The sequence below is a fragment of the Poromitra crassiceps genome (genome assembly GCF_964638095.1).
Source record: "Poromitra crassiceps genome assembly, chromosome: 1".
Taxonomy (NCBI): domain Eukaryota; kingdom Metazoa; phylum Chordata; class Actinopteri; order Beryciformes; family Melamphaidae; genus Poromitra; species Poromitra crassiceps.
The window spans coordinates 88,004,038-88,023,957 of record NC_139623.1 but is presented as its reverse complement, the minus strand read 5'-3'; the positions used below and the strand labels follow the sequence as shown (position 1 = coordinate 88,023,957).

Genomic DNA, 19,920 nt, shown 5'->3' with positions numbered 1-19,920 from the left:
AGGTAGGTAGGTAGGTAGGTAGGTACTACTAGGTAGGTAGGTAGGTAGTAGGTAGGTAGATGGTTAGGTAGGTAGATAGGTAGGTAGGTAGGTAGGCATGTAGGTAGGTAGGTAGGTACTAGGTAAGTAGGTATGTAGGTAGGTAGGTAGGTAGGTGGTTAGGTAGGTAGATAGGTAGGTAGTAGGGATGGGCATTTCTAGCAAAAACACTATTCGAAATTCGCTGGCCAAAGTCGACTTTTAATCGAAATTCGAAAATAAAAATAAAATGTAAAAAAAATAAAAAATGTAAAAAAAAATTTTTTTTTTTTTTTTTTTTTTGTAAGTGAAATGTTGCATTGTCTCCCCTGATTCTAAGTATAGTCGAATCGCTTGGTTTGAGCAAGGGAAACAATTTTTATAAGCATTTTAAGCAAGGTTTATGGAAAAATGAATGGCGGATGAAATCCCATGAAGAGGGAGAGGTTGCTTATAAAAATTGTTTTACTTGCTCAAACCAAGCGATTCGACTATACTTAGAATCAGGGGAGACAATGCAACATTTCACTCACCAAAAAAAAAAAAAAAAATTTTTTTTTTTTTTTCAATAAACGAATTTCGAATTTCAATAATAAAAGTCGACCTTGATAATAACAACGATTATTCGAAAATTCGAAATTCGATGCCCATCCCTAGTAGGTAGGTAGGTAGGTAGGTACTACTAGGTAGGTAGGTAGGTACTAGGTATGTAGGTGGTTAGGTAGGTAGATAGGTAGGTAGGTAGGTAGGTAGGTAGGTAGGTACTACTAGGTAGGTAGGTAGGTACTAGGTAGGTAGGTATGTAGGTAGGTAGGTAGGTGGTTAGGTAGGTAGATAGGTAGGTAGGTAGGTAGGTACTAGGTAGGTAGGTGGTTAGGTAGGTAGATAGGTAGGTAGGTAGGTAGGTAGGTAGGTAGGTACTACTAGGTAGGTAGGTAGGTACTAGGTAGGTAGGTGGTTAGGTAGGTAGATAGGTAGGTAGGTAGGTAGGCATGTAGGTAGGTGGGCGGGTAGGTAAGTAGGTAGGATGATAACCGCTGTTTTACAGAAAGTGTTTCATGTAACCTGTGATGATGTATAAACAGAACAGAAATGCTTTCTAGAAACAGGGAAATCAATTGAAAACAAGTGCCTAAGAGACTGGGGAGTGTAGTGTGTCATTACACAGGTCAGAGTATCTCATTTAACACACTTCTTTGTGTTTTCATTTCACAGAGTGGACCTGCTGGAGTTGTGTGTGAACTGCTAAACACCTGGCTGGCTGATCTGTATTTCTGCACTTGTGTGAGTAGATGGATTATTGAAGAAGTCTGCATTTCACCCGCCTTGCGTGCTCTGGGGATCTTTATTTATTAGACAGCATGTTTGTAGTTACATGCGAACGAGGAGAAAAACATTGAATTAATTAAATGGATCCACATTTTCCCAGTCAAGGCTGCCAACTGTTAATCCTCAGCTGAGAAAATCAGGCCCTCCGGGAGGAAACTGTAGCGCTGAATCACTGATGTATTACCGCTACTGTAGCCTTAAATATACGACGCCATATTACCACCAGCAGTTGTTCCTGTTCCGAGTCGCTGATGGGGTGATATGATCGTGACACCTCAAGCTGCCTCAGCTGCTTTCTTAGATATCATCTCTGTTGAGCGGGGGTGGATCTCATATGTCCAAATCTTCAACTTTCAAGGGCCTAAGGAAAAACAGCCTCATTTTTAGCTTGACCACCATGTGTTTTTGGAGTTTATCCAATGGCCTTTGAATTGGTTTCATCGGGCCTATGGTGTTAGAATCAGCTCAAGCCAAAGAGGAACCGGCTAACCCTTCACCCACAATGGGAGTTACAGGGTTTTCACATGACGACAGTGAGTTATGAGATGTTGATGTGAGTGACAGCCCTGTGCCGCGGCCTGTGCGGGGTTCTTCTTTCTGAATAGGAGATCAAACTAAAGCCAACTGACACAGAGATTTAGGTGGGGCTTCAAACGGACTACGACCTTTCAGAAATTGGGCAACTGGGGTTGTTGTCGGATGAAGATAGTTTAAGGTTTAAGGTGGCCCCCCCCCCTCCCCCCTTTGAGGTCAGATAACCCCCCTCCTCACCCCTGACTGACGACCCCCACTAAGGTATTTTCCCTCCAGAAAAAGAGGTTGTTTTACATGTCGGGGCAGATGGAGATTGTATTTCAAGCCTGTCTGTCCCCCAAGCTAAAGCAATTTAAAGTGCAACTGCATACCTACCACACCCATTATCTTGTCTGGCTGCCCCCTGAGTATCATCGTCATGATCGTGTTTTTTTTTGAAGAGGATGGGTAGTTTTAGGGGAGCTTCACCTATGTACTAGATACAGTATGATTCACAACCTGGGGAATGTGATTCTTTAGACCATTTCAAAGCACATGTGTGGAATATAATTATACCCCAACTGCAATGAATCATAATCGCTGCTCAGATAGGATCAAAGCTGGAGACCAAAGAGCCAGGTACTTTAATGTGGGCCGAGTCCTCCCAATGAACTGCTGTGATTTGAGGGGGAAGAAAGCTGTTCAAATTAAAATGGCTCTTCTCTAATAAGACAGTCATCAATGTCATGGGGTGAATTTAACAGTTGATATGGCCAGTGGAAATTGGAAATCACATTACTAATTGGTTGGTAATGGCTGCCTGATAAGGATGAGCAATGCCAGTTTTTCAACTTTGATTAGTTACATGAGCTGCTGCAGTGCCGGGAGAAATTAATGTCAAACTTCAAAGTTACATTTTATTCAAAGTTAGCGTTTATACACTTCCCTCTCCTTTGTCCTTTTGTTGCACAAAGACTTGAAGTTGTGCCCCTGATCCCATCCCCACAGAACAGCATTACAACTACACATTTGGTTTGAATAAAGTTTTTAGGATTACTATATTGAACATGAGGCATTGATTCTCTCCATCTGTGGATGCTGGCAATGGCTACCTGTACCTGTAACAGTGTGAGACAGCAATAATGTGTGTGACTGTTTTCATATTGCATAGCTCCATGGTCCATACTAGACTATGTAGCCGAAGGTCTACAAAGAAGATTGTTTTTGGCATGCCCTGGGACCCTAGTGAGCTGGAACATTATTTATGTAACCTATTTATATCCACAAGCACAAATATAGAGCATTCCAAGCATTTCAACATGGATTCAGAAATGATTTCAGATCATCACCCTATAATATGCTTGAACACTTTCTGAATTATGTTAATTTAATGTTCGCCGGTATTAATTAAGACATTAACATAAAACCCCTCTCTCCTAAAATGCTGTTCTCTGCTTACTGTGGCTAAAATGGACTTTTCCTAAATACTGTTTCCCAGTCAGTCACCTATCCACTTTTTCTCTTCACAGCCAACACCTCGCTGTATCACACTTCACATCAGCCTGCACTGGCAGCCAGGCACTCTTAAAGTCACCCTGGCAAGTCTCCCGTGGCTTCAAACTTCCAAGTCTGAAAGTAACTCTGCCTTTGAAAGTTGTCCTCCTTTGATGTGAGGAATGCCACAGATCAAGCTGGAAACAGACTCTCAGCTGCTATCTACAGTTCTACAGTGCTGCTATCTGTCATAAGGCTGGATAGGATAAATATGGATTTCATCGCTGAATGAAAACATAACCCAGAAAAAGAAAAAAAACAACACACGTTCCCTCCTCCCGTGCATGGGGTCAGCGATCCCGGCAGGACCAGATAACATCAAGTGATGGAGAGCTGCCCCCCCACCCCCAGGCTGTGTGAAGGGTGGACCGCCCCCGCCCCTCACACACACTCCCCACCCACAGCCCAGACAGCCTGCCCGCCCTCCAGCCGCTCTGACAAAGAGCAGCTCTGTGAGGAGAGAGATGGCCGAAGACACACACACACACACACACACACACACGCACACACACACACACACACACACACACACACACACACACACACAGAGCCACCCGCAGATAAGAGCACTGGAAAATGGGAGGTGCTGCTTTTCCTTTGGGGGAGGAAGGGGGGGGGGGGGGGGGTGAGGGCAGCATCCCCCCCACGTGTTGCGCCCCCCCCCAAAACAAGGAAAATATCTAATTTGCGTTATCCTCTGTGTGTTTGTGTGTGTGTGTGTGTGTGTGTGTGTGTGTGTGTGTGTGTGTGTGTGTGTGTGTGTGTGTGTGTGTGTGTGTGTGTGTGTGACACAAGATGTGGTGGGTGTGAGCGACTGAGCGCTGGTGATGGTTAAGTGGAGAGTCTGCAGTCTTTCGAGGCCTGACTGACTCCTGATTTGACTGGCAGATTAGCCGTCCATTATCAGTTCTATTGGGGGTTAAAACAGTGCTGGAGGGGCTCCCTAAGGGGGTTTCAAGCGTGGCAAAATACCAATACTAGTAGTACCCACTGATACAGATACCAATAGACTACTTCATTCAATATGTTTTCCTTCAGATGTCATAGTCGTCTATTATAGCCATAGGCCTACTTTTGAACATTTTGGTGGCCTCTTGGCACGCTGAACTGCCAGCTCCGTCACATAGGCTACACTGCACTTGACCACACCACAGACTGTATGGGTTGTATCTACTGCTGTAGTGAGCCAATCACACGTTGTATTCAATCAAAGAATGCTTGCAGTGATTGGCTGCGAGTAAAACTATACAAATAGATTTTATTTTTTCTGTGCACAAAAAGGATCGAATGCAGGTATCGTTGGAGTGGAGAAGTTTCAATACTACTAGTTTTGATAGTAACGATACCCACCCCAAGTCATGCCCCAGCAAATTGAGGTAAAGCTTAGTGTCATTACAGTGTATAAGGAGGAATACCCCCCCCCCCCCCACACACACACACACACACACACACACACACACACACCTACAACAGCAGCAGCACCCTTCCTCTCAAGGTCTGAACTGTTTTCATTTAGCGGCCCTTGGCATGAAGAAAGTTTGGCAGCCCCTGACTTGGATGACAAAAGTCATAGAGCGTGTATGACAATGTTATTCCTGGCTTCCATTGGAAACACAGCCACTAGTAAAACAGGCCCCACACGCAGACACTTACATACAGTATACAAACAAAGCCATGTATTACAGTCAGGCATCCCTAATTAGCTACAAATGATCTGAGAGGAGTGACCACATCTTCACCCCAGGGTTTAAATCCAGCGGCAACAGCATTCCTGCTCCATAGAGATGGGAGGGAGGGAGGGAGCGGAGGGAGCGGAGGGGAGGGAGGGAAGGAGAGAGGGAGGGAGGGGAGGGGGGGCAGGGCAGTGGGCTTTATATGGGCAAACATTTGGCTTGATTTTAAAGTAAAGGCCTAAACATGGTCGTCCGTCAGAGCCTCGCCCCGCCCTCCCCGTGTGACGGCGGGTGGAGCGCCGTCCTACGGGGAGGGGCCGCCGTCGGCTGACGGGGGCTGCTCGAAAATGTGACTTCACGGCGACGATACGTGCGTGACGACAGCTGCAGGAGAGTTGTGATTGGCCGTTGCCCTGGCTCTTCGTCGTAAAGTCGCCTTTCAAAGCATGATGTTAGATTATAACAACTAGTTGTGTGGCTTAGCCTTCCCAAATGTTGAGGGTCGTTTTTTAGAATTTAATACATAGAATTGGGAACGTTACATTCAATTTCATTCAGACTGCCTGGCACACAATCTCCGCCATTTTCACACGGAGCTTCCGCGGGGGGGGGGGGGGGGGGGGGGCGTAGTGGCGTCCGAGCATGTGGGGCTCGCTGGCGCCGCCAGACGGAGAGACGGCTCCAATTCGAGGCGGACGGACGACCATGTTTAGGCCTTAACTAGGCATGCCACGCGCTACGCGCGCTCGATTCCGCCCTGCAGCTCACCGAGCTGGCCCTGCAGCTTGCATACGCAGCTTGACCGCTGTGGGCTCACCTGCTCTTATGACATCACTGATGATGTCACAACTTCGCATCACTGATGACATCCCAATTGCTCTCATGACATCACTGATGATGTCACAATACCTATGACATCATCAGTGATGTCACAATGTAATTGCTCAAGTGACATCACTGATGACATCACTTATGACATCTTTGGTGAACTGATTTATGACATCACTGATGACATCATCAGTGGGTGAAAAATTGGAACAGAGAACTGAGAACAAACATTGCCCACATTGCCCGGATAGCCAGGCATGGAGTGTAAATCCATCTAAACTCAAGTTCATCTTCCTTTTTTGCAGAAATTTGTGTGCTGACAGAAATCTTTGTGGCGCTTCAATGGGCAGACATGTTTTATTTTCTTAAATAATATAAATTGCAGCTGCTTGCCCGTGGCTGCCTGCGTGTCATGATGGCAGAGCAGGGGATCATGGCATGTCATGTCACAGAGCTCAGCTCGTCCGCCATCATGATCCATTCAGTTTCAGTTTGACCACATCAGAACCAACCAGGTTACACATTGTTCATAGCTTTAACAAGTCAGTTGAGTGGTTTTCCCCACAAAGTATTTTTATCATTTAGCCTACTTACTTCGCTCTTTCACTTCAGCCTATAGAGCAGAATATAATGTTACGCGTGAATGTGACTATGCGATATGTAGCCTACAGTCATGAAACACGAGCAGTAACTTCAGGTGTGAGTTGCTCCTGCGTTTAAAAAAAAACGTTAAAAAAAATCCTCAGCCTACACTAGTACAGGTAAGGTAACTCGGCTACTAGCAACAAAACAACATGTAAGCATATTATCCCCACGAGCCCATTCAATTAGACTACACATTATGAAAGCTATCCTGACCCTATGACATTATTAACGGCGTGTTTTACCTTGGAGGAGCGTCCCAAGTACCACGAGAATCAGCAACAGGAAAGCAGTCGAATCCATCCTCCAGAAGCAAAGTGTCAAGGTTTTCTGGATACTGTGAGTTGAAGTCGGTCTAAACTGTGGCAGTAATGTCGCTGAGTTAGTTTATGTTGAGGTTTAGTCGAGGAAAGTCCCAAAGATTCGCAGGCTCGTGTCTCGGTATCTCTCGAGAGCGCAGGTGAAAGACGCAGGGGAGCCTCCGCGCGCACAGAAGAGAATGGGACCTCGTTGCCAAAGGGTTTTTTTCTGTTTGTGGTGCTGCCTTTAGGTACCGTCGGAAATTACCCTTCAAGCCGCACGCTGACCGTTCGCTTGAAGTGGGAAAGGTGGGGACTTTTTTCTCTGTGATACCCGAGTTGCCCAGATGTGACGTGTCGGGGACGGAGAGCATCGGATCATTGTAAAGGTGATGTGTAACACAGCAACTGTTGGCCGCAGGGGTGTCAATAACGTTAACCATGAGTGTGTCATATTGCATTGGAAAGTCCCAGTATCATGTATTGTTTAACTATAGCCTATTGATTTAGTTGCTGGGCACAACGTGGAACACAGACTGGTGGTGACTGACAGATAGGCTTTATTGTCTTTGATCAATGTGATAAATACCGTACTATATAGGACGAATCAGCGTGATGTCACTAACCACCCAGAAATGCGGAACCCCGCTTATATTTTGACATTCTGAGTGAGAGCAGAAGTAGCTCAAGAGTTTGATGTAGGCTATAATGCGCAATAAATTTTTACGATGATCACTTGAAGGCAGCATTTAGGATGCTTTTCGCCCCACCTTCAGCATCGTTTTCAAAAAAAGCCACATCATGTGGCTCACATGTATTTTTGAAAAATAAACATCCCCCTAGACTAGGCCTCCACATCATCCACGCTAAAACTATGGGTCAAATGCCCCAATATTGCCGTTTCTTGAAAGGTTTAGGCGCGACTATCTCTATAATATTCCTATGACGAGAGACTTCATTTGGTCATAAGTGATGGATGATGTCATAAGTGATGTCATCAGTGCTGTCACTTGAGCAATTGACATTGTGACATCACTGATGATGTCATAGGTATTGTGACATCATCAGTGATGTCATAAGAGCAATTGGGATGTCAAGCAAATGTATGGTGGCCTAATGTCTATTGTTGATAGATAAATCAAAAGGCTTTTGACAATAATAGCACTTTGCAATAACTACGATTCAGTTAAGCGAATCACACACACACACACACACACACACACACACACACACACACACACACAGTGATACTATTGAAGATATAGGCCTACCATAAATTATGATAAGGTCACTATAAACTCACTATAGACTATCATATATATTGTTTATGGTGGAGATTACATTACATTATGTCATTTGGCAGACGCTTTTATCCAAGCGACTTACAATATCACATTTTGTCAACAGTAGAGAAATCAAATCATAGCCAACTGAGAATAAAGGCTTTTTAACATACTACCTTCTTGAGTGCCTCAGATCTCTTCAATAAATGCTGGACTAGAATCCCCAAACTGAAGAGCACCAGAAGGATACTTTTCTATACCCAAGTAGCACTCCATGCAATCTGCTTTTTCTATTGAGTAGAGAAATCAACTTTGCAACACAATCAATGACAGCTACAACTTTTGAAGGAATAGAGTAGCACCTCTAAAAAGTAGATTGAGAAGGAATATTGTTTTTTTAAGAAATGTTCGTTCAAGAGCCTGTGTAGCCTATATATTCCCAGAGGAATAGGCTATTATATTATTTTTAGGGCAATAGGTCACACTCCCATAGCCTAGTCTTAGTTCTCACAAGCCTGGGGGTGTTAATGTCTAAAAACATGTAGCTATCCTGTGGTTATCTCTTAAATCAACCCCCCCCCCCCCACACACACACACACACGCGCACACACACACACACACACACACACACACACACGCACGCACACGCACACACACACACACACACACACACACACGCACACGCACGCGCACACGCACACACACACACACACACAATTTTGAGAGACACCCGCACACAGTGACATTTTGCAGGGCTGCTTTTCAATTATGGAGGCTGCACCCTGCACCCCAATTATAGAAACGAATGGCTTAGGCTGCAGCAACAAAGCAGATTTATTGTGCACATAATCTACTTGCTCCAAAAATCTGGAACCAGTCTCACAAAATTGAATGTGGAGTTGCTTTAACACGTCCTCATTCACTAAATAAGTGGAATCATGTACAAAAATGAAATAAGTTTTCAACATGGTAATTTGTTTTGTTTACTGAGGGATTCAAATGAAGACTGGGAATTAAAACCAAATATCCAATCAAGTAATAGGAATAAAGTCATCATGGTGCCTCCTGGTGGTGCGTGGCTGGGCTTATGTAAAGCTCAGTGGACTCTCCACTGGGATTTGGAGAACTAGGCATCTCGCTACGCGCACTCGATTCCTAGGCCAGATCGCATACGCAGCTCGGCCGCTACGCGGCCTCTCCCGCAGCTCGGCTGCTGCGTGGCCTCGCATGCCCTATTGGCGTGCGCGCAATGTCTCCCTCTTTCTCTCCCCTCTCTCTCTCCCTCTCCCTCAGTCTCTCTCCCTCTCCCCCCTCTACCTCTCCCTCAGTCTCTCTCCCTCTCCACTCTCTCCCTCCTCCTGAGTCTCTCTCACCCTCCCTCTCCCCCAGTCTCTCCCTCAGTTTCTCTCGTGTGTGTCACTGATGACATCATCAGTGAAAGTAATTTAGTGGTTATGGCCGAAGTGGCTGCCGTAAACCATTTAATTTCACTTCCTGATCTGCCCATCAGTGATGTAATCAGTGATGATGTCATCAGTGAGTGATGTCATCAGTGATGTCATCAGTGATGATGTCATCAGTGAGTGATGTCATCAGTGATGACATCATCAGTGATGTCACAATGCCTATGAATGACATCACTGATGACATCATCACTGATTACATCACTGATGGGCAGATTAGGAAGTGAAATGAAATGGTTTACGGCAGCCACTTCGGCCATAACCACTAAATTACTAAATTACTTTCAAACAAACTGTTAGAATATAACGAGAGATGTTCGCGAGAGTATAAAGCCCTTTGAAGTAGCTAAGAAAGCCGTCCTTGTTTTGGGTCTGTTGCTAGGCAGAGCAAAACAGTTTACGGCCGTAGCAACAGACCCAAAACAGCTTTCCTCGCTACTTTCTGCTCTCGCGAACATCTCTCGTTATATTCTAACAGTTCGTTTGAAAGTAATTTTGTAATTTTGTTGTTATGGCCGAAGTGGCTGCTGTAAACTGTATTGAATTGAATATTGATGTGAGGCATCAATATTCAATTTAGACTGTTCAATAACAATCAAAAATCTTGCTCGTAGTTACTTTAAACCACAAACACATGAGAACAATGCTGAGACTGTCTGGTGTATCGCGATTCGCACCTGTTTAGCTGGATTCTGCTGCCTGGATACATTGTCACACACATTGACACATTGTCACTGCTGGTACAGTAGGCTAAGGACAAGTGATTAACTCATTAACTACAACAATTAGGTCTGCTAGCCTACATTTGTAACCCATTGGCCAGTGGCGCTGCTCTTGAGGCAAGAGGAGGGCACCTGCATAGGCTAGGAGATCCCCCCCCCCCCGTGGGGGATCAGGAGTCAAGACTCGCAAATAGCTGTAAGTCGCTAAAAAGGTAGAAGGGAAAAGTACAATCAACTACTGGCGCCTGCAGATCTCAATTAACCTCCGGTAATCAGATCTTCCTTTTGGGGGATCTCCTAGCCTATGCAGGTGCCCTCCTCTTGCCTCAAGAGCAGCGCCACTGGCCAATGGAGTCAAGCGCCAAAGTATTTGCCATGCACGCCGATTGCTAAATAAAGTTTGTCTAATCCTACCAACTGGCCTCTCATGATTGAAGTGAGGTCTCCAGACCATATTTCAAGCTGAAGGCCACTCATGCATAATCCGATCATCCCCTGACGACAGTCAAGTCCTAGCATAACGTGGTCAGTCAAAGTCCTAGTATGACGTCAAATATGACGTCAGTTAATCCTCATATATATAGCAAGGGTTCTACGTCACCTCTCTCTCTCTGGCCGATCATAGCAGCAGTAGCTTCACGGCAGTCCATCTCCCTCGAAGCTGTCCTCCGAAGCGTTGTTTTGCCCCACCCACCTCCCCAGTCCGCCACCAACGAGTCTTGACTCCTGATCCCCCACGGGGGGGGATCTCCTAGCCTATGCAGGTGCCCTCCTCTTGCCTCAAGAGCAGCGCCACTGGCCAATGGAGTCAAGCGCCAAAGTATTTGCCATGCACGCCGATTGCTAAATAAAGTTTGTCTAATCCTACCAACTGGCCTCTCATGATTGAATTGTAACTCCAGAGGGTTTCATAGCATAATACTGTGATTTAATTTGTATTAATCTGCCTATAACCTGTAGCCTATAGAACCTATCTATACCCAAGCACAATGCTTATCACAACAACTCTTTAGTCAACTTGAAAATAACAAGCCATACAGTTTCAGAGGCAGGTAAACAAACTAAAAGGCAAACAGTGTAATTTGTCAGCTTCACACAGACAAAACATGTGGCGGGTGTGAATATAGCCTCCAGCTAGTGTGTGCTCATGAAATGATTATTAAGCCAGAGAAAAAACATTGTTACAACAAATTAACACTCAAAACAGGCTAGCCTCGGGGTGTTTTGAGTGTTTGAGAGTTTTTGAGTAATAAAATATTTAGCAATTAAAGTTTGGCTTTGTCAGAGTGCACTTTCTATAGTGGGAATGGAATTTACCCAAAAATAAGATAACATGGGTAAGAAATTATATATTTTTTCTAATTACCCACACTTTTCTCAGTCAGTCAGTTAAAAGAATATAATAAAAATACATACGGAATCTGCTTATTGATCACGGTTATAGTGGTCAACCTATATGGATCAAAAAGCTTGGTACAGAATCATTCCTGTCATTTTGGGTCTTCTCAGCCTACATGAGAACAATGGGGAGGGATTAAAACTACAGTAATTATTTTCTTTACAAATTGGCAAAAATGAGCCAACGAGATGCAGCAGTGATACTTGATGCATGTCTGTCCATCTGTGGAGAGATTGAAGCATTTATCTCTGTTTGTCTATGTGAGATCGCTGTGTTTGAAACAGCTGGAGGCCTATAGGCTAACTTGGTATGTATTTTGAAAGTCAATAAAATTCAGTAAGTAGAGTAGAGTAGAGAGTAAATCTTTATTTATCCCCCCTGGGGCAATTCATACGCGGCATAGCAAAACATTTAATTTAAAAACATACAAGACATAAAACAGTAAAAAGTGGGGATGTCTTAAAACATAGTACGTTTAAAAGGACAGGAAAAACCATGGAAGTGAAATCAGTAAAAGGGGCATGAAGTAGGCTACTATTCAATTCAACAGGTCAGACAGCGAATAGCCTCAGGAACAAAAGAATGGCTGTATCTGTTCCTGCAACAGCGGGGCATCCTATACCTGCGCCCAGAAGGAAGGAGGGAAAACTCAGGGTAGACAGCCTGAGCCTTCCTAAGAACCCTCTTCTTACATTATATAGAAGACAGAGGTCATTCAAGTTGCAGCATGTGATTTTGGAGCTCGTCCTGACAATTTTCTTTAGCATGTTCTTGTTTGTCAAGTTTAGGTTCCCAAACCAACAAATACATGCAAAGGTGAGGACTGACTCAATACAAGATGAATAGAACATCAAAAGTGACTTGTCTACATTAAAACTTCTTAGCTTCCTTAAAAAGAACAAGCGCTGATAGCTTTTCTTTAGAATTGCCTTCACATTATAGGCTCAAAACTCAGTTTGTCATCCAGAATTGTCCCCAGATATTTGTACTGGCTGACCACTTCTACCTGTTCCCCGTTTATAAGGGTAGGTGATGGGGGGACGGGGAGCCCATCTGCGAAAGTCAATTGACATTTATTTTGTTTTTTGACACATTAAGTTTAAGGGGAAAAAAATCACAACACTAAAAAATCATCCACAATTGTGCCATGACCAGTCTCATCATTCTTGAGAAGACTCACTATCAGAGTCATGTGCAAATTTGAAGATCTGTCTTAACCCATGATGGCTCACACAACCATTGGTGTACAAGATGAACAACAGGGCAGAAAGAACACACCCTTCTGGTGAACCAGTAGAAGACATAAGAACACTAGAAAGAAAGCCATTTACTCGCACCCTCTGAGAGGAGTCTGTTAAAAAGCTTATCAGCAAGCTTACAATGTTAAAATCCAGATCAAAGTCGCTCATAAGTCTATATGTGCGAGGACGTGGGGCTGTATGCAGTTGAAGCCAGAGGAAAAATCAATAAAAAGCAACCTAACATGTTTTTTTCTCTCTTCTAGATATTTTACAACGGTATTGAGGAGGGTGGTGGTGGCATCCTCCACCCCCCTCTCTGCCCTATAAATAGCTAAGATGTTAATTTCATTACTTTATATGCACTGTATTTATGTAATGCATATGCACATTTCAATTAGATGGTAATCTGCATGAGAAATAAAGAAAACAGTTGGTGAATTCTCCAAGTTATGGACCAGCAAATGTTAGTAAAAAGTTTTTTCCAGTAAAAGACATGAGCTGGAGTGGCAATTAGATACCACAGAAGAATACCTTATTTTCTGAATAGTTGCACTGCTGAAGTTGGAGAGAGACCATCCTTCTTCAACTGCATGGGGTTTTGCTCAAGTGTCATTGAGAAAAACACGGAATCCCTTATACCAGCTGCAGGGCTGCTGCTCTGTATGTGACCCTGACCTCTGACCTCTCTGTGGAGGAGGGGCAAGAGAACAGAGAATCTTTCCTTTGGGGATTAAAAAGTTCCACATTCTTCACATCATTATTACCATGAAGGATGAGCGGTGACGACTCGGAAAGGAAGGGTAGTTAACTAAGAACTCTGTTAACAGGTGGGCGATATGGTAATAAAAATATTCTTTGGACTGGGCCGTAGGCACAGCACCATATGCTGTGGGGTTTAACAAAGTGCACAGACACCCAGCATTGTTAAATTTAATTCTTGGGTAGTGTATTCTAAAACTCCTCCACACTAATTACTGAATTGCTACAGGCAAATAAAACTATAATAATACACCACCATTGCTGAATTGTTTTTCATTTGCTTAAAAGTCTATAGTCTCGGCTTATTTTGTCCACTACCCAGAACAAGGGTGAAAATGTGAATAATTAATTAGCAAGCCATTAGCAAAAGAAAAACATTGTTACCAGACAACAACAAAAATTGATTCTGAAGACAAATCAAGATTTGGCACAACAGGAAATAAGCAACATACATATATCCCCCCCCCCCCCCCTCCCAGCCCAAAACATCCATATACACATATTGACATAGGCTACCATACTGTATATATGCAGTTCACATCTTATTGGCCTTGTACAGCATGCTGCCCCAGCTGACACACTGCTCAAACGGACATATTGCATGTAACGACATGCTATGGCCTAACAGCATATTGCACGTGAACACATAGGGAAGTTGTTATGTTCACTTATCACAACTGCCTAAAGTGCTTTGTCCAAATAGGCAGGGAAAGGTTTTCACTTGTGGTATGTCAATAAACCATATTGTAAGGATAGCAAAGTGCTAGGAACTACTGTAGCCTACTCTAAGAGCTAGGAAGAAAAAGCAAGAAGTTACATAAATAATGTAAGATAACAATCGACTGTCAAAATGGACTGATAACCAGAATGCCAGATTATTGATTATCATACTTTTTTTTTTTTTTTTTTACCTTTATTTAACCAGGTCGGTCCCATTGAGATACAATTATACGAGGGATTCTCCAACGTTTTCATGTCATAGATCCCAAGAAGACAGATATAAGCCCATGATTCCCTGTGTGATAGTAGGATTCGGTTGCTGTTGATTTAGTTTTGAATTATTATTACTATAAATAGTATTGAATTTAATTATAATTGTCGACAATGCATGTTAGAGTGAAATAGTTTGATTAGTCATTCATATACATCTTCTAATTGTGGTTATTTCTAGTCAAACTTTTCCAACCCCTTCTCACTTCCTGAGCGTTAAAATTCCACCGCTTTGTCACGACCCCTCGGCGGACACTTTGTCACGACTCCTCGGTGGAATTTGATGGCCTGGGAGTGAGACCATGTTGCCTATTCCTCATTTTGCTGCATGGGGACCCCCTGAAACCTAGCCTGGGTGAACCTAACCTTGCGTCACCAGGCTCACCAGGCTCTCTCAGAGGAGAGAGAGCCTGGTACGCGTTACTACAGGCAGGAAGACAGAAGAAGACCCACCCGTCTTCCGGTGGTCCGCAGTGTTTTTGTTCCCCCATAGAAATGCAGCAGTACTAGGCAGCCTAACCTCGCCAGTCGCTACGAGTTAGAGAAAAAATAAGAAGCAGACATACCAAACGAAGTATTCAAAGAAGTACTTGAAGAAACTTGCCGGATCCATAACATTATGTCTGAACAGAACGCAAGAATTGAGCGGAATATTTTCCTGGAGTACAGCACTTTGGTTCCTGGTCTTCCACCGATAGCTGGAAGACTCGGAACAAGGTTTTTCCATCCAGGCTAGGGTGAACCCAGCCTTCAATGTGATGTCACAGAATATGTCTGTAGTGTAAGTTTCTTATGTGACTGATAGTACATGGAGGTCATGTGGAGGCTGGGTTTACCCAGGCTACCTGAAACCCCCTTCAGGGACCCCTGGGGGACCCTGGACCCCACTTTGAGAACCACTGCTGTATATGTGAAGAGGTTAAATATTTAGGACATTATCTAACTCATGACCTGTCTGATGATAGGGACATTCAAAGACAATACCGAATGGTGTACGCACAGGCTAATATGTTGAAACGTAAATTTAGTATGTGCTGCTCATTGTCTGTGAAGATCACTCTTTTTGAAACTTTTTGCACCCCAATGTATACTGCCAACTTGTGGCGGCGCTACAAAAGTAGCAGTATGCAGAAACTCAAGGTGGCATATAATGATGGCATGAGGATGCTGCTTAAAATGCCAAGAAGGAGCAGTGCAAGCCAAATGTTTGTTAGTGTTGGTGTATCTACATGTCCTGCTGTACTCAGGAACCTCATGTACAGTTTTATGTGTAGGATATCTAAGTCATCAAACAGCATAATTTCAGCTCTTGTAAATCCTGCCATGAGTACGGTTAGGTTCACCTCAAGGCTTTGGAACCTTTGGCGTTTTAGCTTATATGCAAATATTTACTTTACTTTTATTGTGTTTTGTAGTTTTCTTTTTTATTGTACTGTACTATGGACCGCCTCTGTGTCCGGAATAAAGTGTTGAATTTAATTTAATTGAATATAGCTTAGAGTACATTCCATTGAGATTGAAGTCACAGAGTGAGATTTTCATTTCACACTTAAAGTCCCCCTTAAGAGCGTTTTCATTAAAAGCCTACATTTCTCATTTTCAACACACAATAGACATTTCTCGACGAATATGTGTATTTAATGAATATACTGTATAAGAGGCAGAGGCTGGCACAGAAGTTAGAGGACAGAAAATGACTAAGGGTTTTCCCTCAGTGCAAAAGAATGATTAGAGTGCCTTCTACTGGCTGCCTTGGGAAACACATCTTAACAGGGGTAGGCAATTATTTTTTACTGGGGGGCCACATGAGAAACCCAGATTGTTGCCACAAGAAAAAAGAAAAAAAATCATACTGTAACTTCAAATTGTATCACTAGATTAAATGATAGAAAACATACTGTGCACTTATTCTTCAGCATTTACTATATATTAAAAATCACTCCAAACAGCCAGTCTAGGTCATCTCATTCTCTTTTTTTTTGCTTCATAAGTAAAATGGTGTGATTTGTCTTAGGCCTCGCTGGCCAGGCAGCACCATTGTGAGGGCAGCCGGTTCTGGCCACCGGGCCTGTCTTAAAGTAATGGCAGTGGGTTAACATAACATCACGGTGCTTTCAATGCGAGCTGCTGCAACTGATGTAAAAAATAAAAATAAAAAAGTCTGGGAAGCGACAGAAACAGAAACAGAGAAAATTGTGCTGACATGTATCCTTTTTGTTTAAATACAATGGAATGCTTGGGTTTCTTTGCTATTGTGCTTATTTGAGGGTGTGTCGCTTGGATGAATGAAAAGTCATATTAATTGACATTCATTCAACCCATACCCCTCATCACTTCCCAAGAGCAGGCACCCACCCCAAATCCCTTTATACTGTGTGTGTGTGTGTGTGTGTGTGTGTGTGTGTGTGTGTGTGTGTGTGTGTGTGTGTGTGTGTGTGTGTGTGTGTGTGTGTGTGTGTGTGTGTGTGTGTGTGTGTACCGTATATATATCGCCCACCTGTTAACAGAGTTCTTAGTTAACTACCCTTCCTTTCCGAGTCGTCACCGCTCATCCTTCATGGTAATAATGATGTGAAGGTCAGGGTTACATACAGAGCAGCTGGTATAAAAGGGATTCCGTGTTTTTCTCAATGACACTTGAGCAAAACCCCATGAAGAAGGATGGTCTCTCTCCATATATTACACACACTGTATAAACTCCTAAAAAAGTTTGGAAACTTGTGTTTGGTTGATCATATCTCTGCTGTTGTATCCTAAGTAAGCCTGTTAATTTCCCTTTACACCGCTGTCTCATTTGTAAGGATCCTGCATTTATGAGCAATACAGCTGACTATGCGAGTACTGCCAAAGTCAAAAGTGTCAAATTGCCCTGCCAGTGTATCCTCCTGTTGATATTGACTCTATTGTTTTGAGTTGTTTGGGGGATTGGATGATTGAACTCTGTTGGTGACAAGGAACAAACAGACATATGGCAATTTGACGCTGGCCACGCGTTGCTGTGGGATGGAATTCCATTCCTCAACCAGGGTTTGTTGCAGGTCAGCAAACGTGGTTGCGTTGGTCATTCTAGCACGTACAGCATGCCCGAGCTGCTCCTACACGATAGATAGATAGATAGATAGATAGATAGATAGATAGATAGATAGATAGATAGATAGATAGATAGATAGATAGTAGGGGTGTCACGATACACTAATATCACGATACGATACGATACGATACACGATATTGGGTTCACGATAACGATACGATACGATATTTTAACAATATTCTTTTTTAACAAAAGTAAATAATTTTTATTTATTTATTTATCATTTATTTAACCATGTGAGTCCCGTTGAAATCGAAACCTCTTTTCAAGGGAGCCCTGGGAAAATACTGGAAAAATAGTCTTTCATTTGAAATACACAAAATACAAAACAAATGCTGTTTTTGGAAATTGTTATTATAATAACTATAAAACAACATGGAAGATAATGCTTCTCTTGCAATAGAATGTGTCACACTGTCACAAACTAAAAGTTTGTTGCATGGTGAAAGAAAAATAAAGTATACAATCTATTTCTTAAATAACTCATGCTCAATGGTCCCTAAACTTATGTAATCTTATCTACCCCTTGAGCTGTTTTGCCATGCCAGTAGTAGTCTACCCCCTCACTCATGCGTGTTGATTCTGCTAAATTTGTTCTATTATTATTCAGGAGCAAAAAAAAAAATTTTTTTTTTTTTTTTTTACGATATCATTTTTTTCTGACGATACGCATATCGTGACGTTTCGATATCGCGATATATCGTGTGACGAAATATCGTGACACCCCTAATAGATAGAGATAGAATGATAGATAGATAGATAGATAGAGATAGAATGATAGATAGATAGATAGATAGATAGATAGATAGATAGATAGATAGATAGATAGATAGATAGATAGATAGATAGATAGATAGATAGAGATAGAATGATAGATAGATAGAATGATAGATAGATAGAATGATAGATAGATAGATAGATAGATAGATAGATAGATAGATAGATAGATAGATACTGTAGATAGATAGATAGATAGATAGATAGATAGATAGATAGATAGATAGATAGATAGATAGATAGATAGATAGATAGATAGATAGATAGTTTTATTTCAGCATACTATCAAAAGTTCTGGAAAGAATACTGCTGGATAGAGTTAAGGAGTACATCTCCTCTAAGCAAATCATGGCATCACTGACCTCTGTATTTATGCCTTAAAGGAAATTGTAAACAAATACAGACGGCAAAACTCCTCAGTTCTTTTATGTTTTATTGATGCTTCTAAAGCTTTTGACCATGTCAATCATAAAAAACCGTTTGTCATGTTAGGTCAAAGAGGTGTGCCCAGCCACAGTACATTGTTAGGATCCATGGCCTTTTGGTATGCCCATCAGACTATGCAAGTCAAGTGGGGCAACAGTGTATCTATCAGCCCCTTTTGGGGTTACTAATGGGGTCCGTCAAGGGGGAATCTTATCCGCAGTTATTTTTAATCTGTATGTTGATAATTTGTCCAAGCAACTGAATGGTTATAACACCTAATTGGTAATACCCTACCATTTAATGTATGCAGATGATCTTGTTGTTCTGAGCGTGAGTAGTGCTGCTCTCCAGCAGCTCCTCACAATATGTACTGAATATGGTTTGGCACATCATATCAAATACAATGCCAGTAAGACTGTTGTCTTAATTTGCAGAACCAAAGAGGACAAATGTTTGAAATTTCCTGTTTTTAAATTGTCTGATAATAACCTTACCGCCTGTGATAACGTTAAATATCTAGGTCATTTTATTTCAGAGCAATTGTCAGATGATGATGATATATACAGTCAATGCCGTAAAATGTATGCACAAGCTAATAATTTTTGCGCGTAAGTTTAACATGTGTACAGATGGAGGGAAGGTGTCTCTGTTTAGAGCACTACTGTATACTGCTCACCTGTGGTCAGATTACAGGAGGTCAAGCATGCACAGACTTCAAGTGGCAGATAATGATGCCATGAGAATATTGCTCAGGAGACCTAGATGGAGCTCTGCAAGTGAGATGTTTGTCACGGCAGGTGTTAACACCTTCCAGGCACTGTTGAGGAATCTGATGTATACATTTATCTGTCGACTGAATGTCTCACAAAATGCCATGATCAAACTGTTGGTAAATCCCTGCTGTAGTGATGTC

General features: G+C 42.6%; 1 protein-coding gene across 1 annotated transcript in view; it reads right to left on the bottom strand.

The window, feature by feature from the left end:
* Positions 1 to 7,034, bottom strand: part of alcama (activated leukocyte cell adhesion molecule a) — a 142,717-nt gene extending 135,683 nt beyond the window's left edge. Inside the window, exon 1 of the mRNA XM_083638985.1 lies at positions 6,803 to 7,034. Coding sequence (XP_083495111.1) covers positions 6,803 to 6,860 — 58 coding nt within the window. The 5' untranslated portion in view covers positions 6,861 to 7,034. The remainder of the gene's footprint in view (positions 1 to 6,802) is intronic.
* Between the last annotated feature and the right edge of the window lie 12,886 nt (positions 7,035 to 19,920).